Below are 8,130 nucleotides of genomic sequence, written 5' to 3' on the forward strand. Positions count from 1 at the left end.
CCCGACCCGTGACGGAGCCCCTTGTGACGGAAGTGGGGACCTCAGGTCGGGGTAAACCTCCCCTAGCAACCCTTAGGAATATAGATTGGCTCGCCGGGCTACCGGTCGACTCTACTCCCTTAGCACCAACCGGGAGGATTTTCTTAAGTAGCGACGGCCTACGACAACATACCAGCCTCCTGACCTATGGTGAAATGGAGGAGGCCTCGTCCCTCCTGTCCGGGATCGTCAAGTACAACACCAGGAGGTCGCTCGGCAACATAATTGATCGGACCCAAGGGGATTGGCTCGGGATGCACTTAGACTCCCTAAAAGTCCCCCTGACGTTCCCCTTCCAGCCCTTCCTTCTGGGCTTTATGAAATACTATGGGGTGCTGCCCGGGCAGATTAGCCCCAACGCGCACCGCACCTTGGCGTGCTTTTCCACGAATCTGTAGCCGCCACAACCTCCCGGTCACACTGGAGCTCTTTCGATTCCTTTTCTCGGTCCGGCCCTTATCCCCGAAACATGGGGGAGGGGTGCTCTGCATCGAGTAGATGACAATGACTTAAGAGTTAGATTTGTTACACTACTTGCCACCTCTTTGTGAAATTAGCAAATAATGTGTAAATACGTTGCACTACTCTAAAGAAATCTCTTGCTTTGCCACAATTATTTGCAATGTCACACAAAGTCAAGTTAAGACTATGATTATCACAATGAGTATAAAATGCTCTACGATTTACATCCAAGAGTCTTTTTTGAATTTTTAAAGCAATTGCCAATGGGACCTTATCACAATTTGGCCCAATCCCCATGCATTTAGCCTAAAATTTTGTAAACTATAAATATATATTAAAAATACGGAGCCCAAAAAATTGGGGCCCTTATGCCGTCACTCATGTTAGACATGCTCAGATTCGGCCCTGCTTTTAAATAATATTTCACATTCTTAATTAAGACAATATTTCATCCTTAATTTTGTTGAGTATTATTAATTTTATTACAACAACACAAATAAATTATGGGAAGGCAACTCAACCCAAAATTTCTAAACCAAAATACACACTAAATAAAGTAATACTTTTCTCACATTTTTAAATTGTGGGCAAAATCTAAATTTTCTTGATTATTAAATTATTGTTTTAAGTCTTTAGCCTTTACTTCATGTCAAACTAGGAAAATTGTGAGGGAAAAAAAAGAGAAAGAAATATGGTATTACAATTTAGAAATCATAATATCCCATTGAATTAGAGTTCATAGAATCTTGTGGAAAGAGAATTAATGGGATCTAAGAGGGATCAATGCTTTCCTGATTCTCTCAACCGCTGCCTGCAGAACAGAGAGTGAAGACGATGCGTAGGAGATCCGGATACATTTGTCGTCCCCAAATGCCTCTCCTGGCATCACAACAACCTGCAATTTAATGAATCCATTGTTAAGCAGTGGTTGAGGCAACTAATTATTAGTTGTAACTTTTCAGTAAAGTTACAACTATATATACTTTGGTTATTCTTTTTAGGAAAGTACAATTCTTTCTAATCTGACATCCACTAAGTCATGATTTCTAAAAAAGGCGAAATTCTTGACCTCGAGCCCCTACACCTTGACTAGATAGGATTGTGAAAGAATAAATATAATTACGGTGACTTAACAGATCATTAGGTAATTACGACTACTAAGATTGAGTCTGTCACTAGTTTTAGTAGCTAGGAAATCAACTAAACTACTAGTGGGGGGTCCAAAAAATATATATACTTACTTGAGCTTTATCCAGCAAATACTGGCATATGGACTCTGAATTATTCACACTGCCAAACCCATCAACCTCCACTCCATACCAACCACTGACGTCAATAAACAAGTAGAAGGCTCCCTACAAAGCAAATACAAGTCAAGAGGGACACATATATATGGCTTACTTTTCTTTTTCTCTTTTCATCAGTTTATAGTTACCTGAGGTTCTGAAAATTTTAGTCCTTCCATTTCCCCAAAGCTTTTGACTAGAAAATCACGCCTCTCTTGGAATGCTTTTACCATTGTTGCAACAGCTTCTCCACCAGCATATCCAAGCCCCAGAGCAGCAACACCTGCCTTCTGAGAAATGCTGCTGGCACCTGAAGTGAACTATACAATTGCAAAAATAATCCAATTACATTATTACCCATAGACAAGAATTGAAGCAATCATAATTTGGTTTCAGAAACAGTATGCATGAAGCAACTAGTGGGTAGGGGCAACCCAGCTGAGTTGGTCATATTGTTGACTTAGTAACCACATGGTTACAAATTCCATCCATAGCAAGAGCAACTTATTGGCCTTCTTGGTTTGAGTCGGACAGTTATGGATAATCTAGACTGGTTTACCTTCTTGTGGTCCTTTTGGCTAGGAATCTAAGATCACAAGCCGGGGTTTAATTACCCGGTGTATACTCTTGGATAGTGGTTGTGGGTTTCCCTCGTGATCCAAAAAGAAAAAAACTAGTTGGTAGGTGTACCTGGCTCTGGATCTTGCTGCATGAAGCAATGATATCTTTAGGACCGGCAAGGTACCCTAACCTCCAACCAGTCATTGCAAAGGCCTATAAATTAGCAATAAGCTTCTCAAATTCATCACTATATATGTATTATTCATTATCATGTGAATTGAAGCAGTAAAAGTAGAATATGGATGGATGGAGTCTATATGGACCTTAGAGAAGCCATTTACAGTGAGAGTCCTTTCCAGCATTCCAGGCAACAATGCAAAGCTTGTGTGAGTAGCCGGGGGATATATAATGTGTTCATAAGTTTCATCAGAAAGCACCTAATTTAATGAGAAAGTTTCATCACATCCATCACGCTTGGTTTGAATTCATGTATGTTCTCCATATATATATATATATATGATTGTTGGAGATTTCTGGCACGGATTAATAATTAGAAAGGTACGTACCAGAAGTCTGGGATGCCTGGCTACGATCTGAGAAATGTGTTGAAGCAATTCCCGTGGGTAAATAGAGCCTGTTGGGTTGCATGGAGAGCAAAGAGTCAAGAGTCTCGACTTCTGAGTGATGTTGGATTCAAGAAGCTCAGGGTCCAAAAGGTAATTTTGTGACATGCTGGTGGGTAGAATCACAGGATTTGCATCTGCCAACCTTGCCATTTCTGGGTAACTAACCCAGGACGGAGATGGAATCAGAACCTGAATGGAAGATACAACACATGCCATGCCATCTGGCTCTAAGCAAATATATATTTGGAAAAAATATTTGAACCAATACCAATTTAGTCATTGAGTATAGTAATTTTATCAATTTAGTCTAAATGACTTTTTATGTACTCCACTTTAATGGTTTTACCCAATCCAGTCCTCAATAGTTAGAATGAAGGACTAAATTTAATAAAATTACTATGGTCAAAGACTAATTTGGGTAAAAACTATTAAAATCAATGACTAAATTAAATATTAATAAAGGTGAAATTATCAAGTTATTATCTAATCTAAAAACATAATAAATGTGAATGAAGGTTATACCCCTCATTTACGTCCCTTTTTCCGTTAAGTTTTTTTGTACATTATGCTATAAAAGTTGTATTACACAATATTTTGGACAAATATACCCCTACCGTTATAACTTCCGTTATCTTTTCCACTATTATTACTATGCACATGCATCCATCATATATTTTCTTATCTTCTTCAATAATAATAATAATAATAATAATAATAATAATAATATATAACATTAAATATTAGAGTTATATATTAGTTATTTTTAAAAATATAATTATCCAATTTATAAAAATATTTTACATTATTATTATTATTTACTAATTAAAATTTAAATAAATTTAAAATTTTAATATAAAATACTAATATTGGGCACCTATTTTTTGCGCATCGCGCATAAGAAAAACTAGTCTTAATATAAGACGCAATTGAGTAAAACCATCAAATTAAAGTTATGACCTGCCAAAGATCTTGTGGTCTAGTGACACCCAGTTTACACTTTTATGTGGAAGCAGAGTGGGCTTGTGACTCTTTGTGCTTCACTATCTAATGGGCCGGTATTAAATAAGTGAGGCCCTATCTAAATATAAATAAACTACGAAAAACCCTGCAGAGTATCATACCTCATCTCCTGGAGAACAAACTGCAAGCATTGCCTGAAGACTACATTGCTTTGCCCCATTACTCACCAAAATTTGATCAGGATTATAAGACAGCCCATTCTCCTCTACACGAAACATTAAATTAAATAATCTTTATGCAAGAAACTAATATTAATCCAGGAAACAAATGTATAGTGAAAAATTAAGTACCTTTAAGCTTGTGAGAGATAGCTGAGCGAAGCTCCATGATACCTGCATTTGGTGTATACTTAGTGTATCCTTCACAAATTGCTTTCACCCCAGCCTAGCTAATGCACAAATTAAAACCAGAGGGTAGGAAATGAATTGAAGCAATAATCAAGAAACATGAAAATCTTAAGCGGTTACAGATGGAATATATACCTCGAGTATTGCAGGGGGAGTATGAAAATCAGGTTCCCCAATTGCTAAGCTGATAACGGGGGCGCCAGCTTGTTGAAGAGCTATTGCTTGGTCAAGTATACTCAAGGTTTTTGAAGGCTTCAAAGACTTCACTCTCTCAATCTCACCCTCCATCTTCACTCTGCTAATAACAACTGCCCTTCTTACTCTACACCAATAATCTTGCCGTCTTTTTAACTCCAAACCTCTATCATATATAAACCAATCAACAACAAGCTAGCTAGCTAATAAGAAACCAAAAATCAAGAAACATATATATATGCATTACTATACTTGAGAGTAAGAGAGGTGGAGTGGAGCTGAGAGGAGAAAGAGAGCGATCCTGGGCCGTGCATGTGCATATATATATATATGCTCCGATCCAACAATATTGGTATTGAATCAAGAACAAGCTAAGCTACTTGAATTCCCTTAGCTTGATCGAGAATCGAAATGATAATGAACACAAATACATTAATTAATTAATTAATATTCGTCATTCGCCTGGGTTAGTTGTTGTCATATATATATGACTTGTCCTGTATAATAAATAAAAATGTATACATTAAACAAACTGGTGGTCGGTGGCAATTTGTATAAAAATGGCGGACGGTAGTGAGTGTTGTGCTCATCTCGCAGTTTTCGACAATTATATTTCAAACTATATTATGTTCCCTAACCAAACCCAACTGTTTTATATCAACTAATTCCACTTTTAATCATCAAATTACCCTTATACCTACTCTATCTCATTATATATAAATAATGCTCTTCACCTATCCTGTCATTATATCTCAACTAAAAGCTTAAAGTTAATAATAGTTTATCACCAGGATTCGAATCACCACCACACCAATAATTACCAATTTTGAATGGTAATCAGAATACTATCACACTACATGCTGGTTGATGGAAAGTTTAAACATTTTAAAAAATTAATTATTATATTTGTTGGATAACACGAAATATATTTATTAAATTTCTCAGCACTTTGTGGGAACACGTTCTTGTAATTGTTTGGCATTAAAAATAAATTAGGTTTGTATTATCCAAACCTATACTTTGGCATTAAAAATAAGTTAGGTTTGTATTATTATGAAAGACAGTTTTAAATTAATCCATTCTAATTTAATTTTCACAACTTTTTAAATCCAGACACTTTATTTTAATCACCATCTTATTAGTGTGCATTCATCCACTGATCTGTCATCGTTATCGCCTTCTGATTGAGAATTAATTATTGGTTTCAACTACAGTTTTAAATATAATTAAAAGAAATATATCATCTTAAACCATACATCTTTTTATTATTGCACTTTATCTTATTTATTGAAATTTTAATAAGAACTGAAATGGTGAAAATGTGATAGCACTAGCTAGTTCCAATTGGGTTGGTAATTATTTTCTAATCTTAAAACATTATGTGTTAATATTTTTGAGTACTACTACCCCACACGTAAATGATGAAACCTGAGACTTCTCATTTGGGAGAGGCACAACTATGCTGCTCAACCTCAAGGTCTTTGGCATAAGCATTGTACTTTAAATGTTGTATATTTTATTTTTAATAGATACATTTGTGTTTACTATATTTTTGTTAGACAAAACAATTCTTACATTGTTATACCTTCTTTACAATTTAATGAATTCTAAACATTAATAACCCGTCACATACTATATATTACTATATACACACCTACCTCTAACATATCTTTTCGTATTCTTTAATTATCATTTATTAAAATCATTATATAACAATTAATTTAATTGTGGATTATATTATAATAAAATATTTATGAATAATGTTAAATCATATGTCTTTATATAATATATACTTTATTTAACTAACATGGTTGGTGTGGTGGTTTAGCATCTTGTCTCTTAAGCATAAGGTTGAGGGTTCAATCCTCACCCATATGAATGGAGCGAACCATGTGTTCATACATATTATATACTACTTTTTTGTTTGAATTTATGAGAGATTGATTATAAATGTTTGTAATTTTGTAAAAACGCTAATCTAAATACTACTTTTTTGTTTGAATTTCTTTAAGTCTTTTTAATTTTCTTCCGGTAACATTGTCATTGTCGATCTTTATCTTCAGTACTTGTAAATTTATATTAGTTCTGATATATTTAAAGAACGCACAATAAGTATTTTACGTACAAGATTAATGAATGATGCAACGGTATCTATTTTAGAAATTTCTTCATTTTTTGAATTTGAAAGATTGATTCCAGCAATGTTGTGTTAGGAACATCATGTAATAGGTTTTGATGATACCAACTGTTAAGTAAGAATCCCCAAGTCTCGATACATAGGCAAAACAATGTAAGTTCGATAAGTAAACTAAGAGCGAAAATACAACCGGGTAATTTGAGCTCAACTCGGGAAATATTTAAGCTTAAGGTAAACTTGTTTGAACAACTTAGAAGTTTTCGTGTTGTAAGCAAACAGATAGATCAGAAGCAGGCACGAGACAACTCTGGAGGAATAAGGGTCTACGAGACATCAACTAAGTCTCGAGACACAAGCCAAGTTCGAGAGGTAAGGACCTCTCGATATACCTATCGAGTTCGAGACGTAAAGAATATTCGAGAGATAGACCTCTCGATACACGGGATTGAAACATCAAGTGGTCGAGACATCTTCTATGGTCTCGATAAACCGGCACTTCTCCAAGAGGCTGAATGTTAGTCAACATGTGCAGATAAAATACTCTAAGTTTGGAGAAGAAGAATATCATGGAGATAAAATATTGAAGAGGTGCTGAGCGGGAGGTTTCAAAATGGACGGAAGTGGATGACACGTCAGACCTCCACCACAAACGGTCAAGAAGTGCACCAATCCTGAAGTGGTCAGATTCCCCAAACAAGGAATGATGGGAACATAAAAAGAGTAACTTTATCCAAAAGAAGCAAGTGAAGCATGAACTCAAGAAAGTGGAATATGGAATATTCACTACAAAACAAAAGGCTCAAGTTACAAGACCACTACTCCATGAAAAATGCTGAAATTGTGCAAAGACCCATGTTCGGCGTGGGAGACCAATTTCAAACGGAATAGTTTTCCCTCCAACGAAACTATTCTTCTACTCTCATATATAAGGACGTAAAGACACAGAAGACTAAGTTTTTGTGAAAGAGGTCAAAAGGTTAACAAGAGGTGTCTGATAAAAACGTTCCAGTGCAAAGTGCTTAACTTGGAATATCATCCTGATATTCAATACAGCGAGAGAACACATCTTAGTGTTCGAAGAGAGTTACAAAGCTAAACTGTCATACATCCAGAAGGTGACCAAAGCTGCTCTACATCAAAGTTGATTCAACGATAGCTTGTGGTCAGATTGGAGATTGTTACATTCAACTGTGACTATCAACAACGTCTTGCTTTGGATTAAGCAAGGGAGGTGGAGTATCCTGGCTGCTGTCCGAGCGAAAGAAACCTGAGGCTTGACGCGGGCTTGGTGATCAAAGGTCAAGCGCTCGAGAGGTGGAGTAACTGGAAGCGGGGAGAAAAACCTGAGGAGAGGCGGAGTAACCTGGCTGCTGTCCGAGCGAAAGAAACCTGAGGCTTGACGCGGGCTTGGTGATCAAAGGTCAAGTGCTCGAGAGGTGGAGTAACTGGAAGCGGGG

General features: G+C 36.2%; 1 protein-coding gene across 1 annotated transcript; it reads right to left on the bottom strand.

Moving 5' to 3' along the window:
* Positions 1 to 1,261: 1,261 nt before the first annotated feature.
* On the bottom strand, positions 1,262 to 4,850 carry LOC116012860 (bifunctional aspartate aminotransferase and glutamate/aspartate-prephenate aminotransferase-like). The gene is made up of 10 exons (XM_031252535.1): positions 4,789 to 4,850; positions 4,477 to 4,702; positions 4,285 to 4,378; positions 4,096 to 4,199; positions 2,915 to 3,163; positions 2,672 to 2,785; positions 2,478 to 2,561; positions 1,937 to 2,107; positions 1,743 to 1,856; positions 1,262 to 1,396 (listed from the first exon to the last, which is right to left on the bottom strand). The coding sequence occupies exons 1-10, from the start codon at positions 4,848 to 4,850 to the stop codon at positions 1,262 to 1,264; spliced, it is 1,353 nt and encodes a 450-aa protein (XP_031108395.1).
* Positions 4,851 to 8,130: the final 3,280 nt, after the last annotated feature.

Source organism: Ipomoea triloba, chromosome 3, assembly GCF_003576645.1.
Source record: "Ipomoea triloba cultivar NCNSP0323 chromosome 3, ASM357664v1".
Classification (NCBI taxonomy): Eukaryota; Viridiplantae; Streptophyta; class Magnoliopsida; order Solanales; family Convolvulaceae; genus Ipomoea; species Ipomoea triloba.

Excerpts from the sequence above, each read along its gene's own strand:
- LOC116012860 (XM_031252535.1), bottom strand. The coding sequence starts at position 4,850 with ATGCACGGCCCAGGATCGCTCTCTTTCTCCTCTCAGCTCCACTCCACC. Across the intron at positions 4,379-4,476 it reads CTCCCCCTGCAATACTCGAG|GCTGGGGTGAAAGCAATTTG; the intron begins GTATATATTCCA and ends TGCATTAGCTAG. Across the intron at positions 2,562-2,671 it reads CTGTAAATGGCTTCTCTAAG|GCCTTTGCAATGACTGGTTG; the intron begins GTCCATATAGAC and ends GCTAATTTATAG.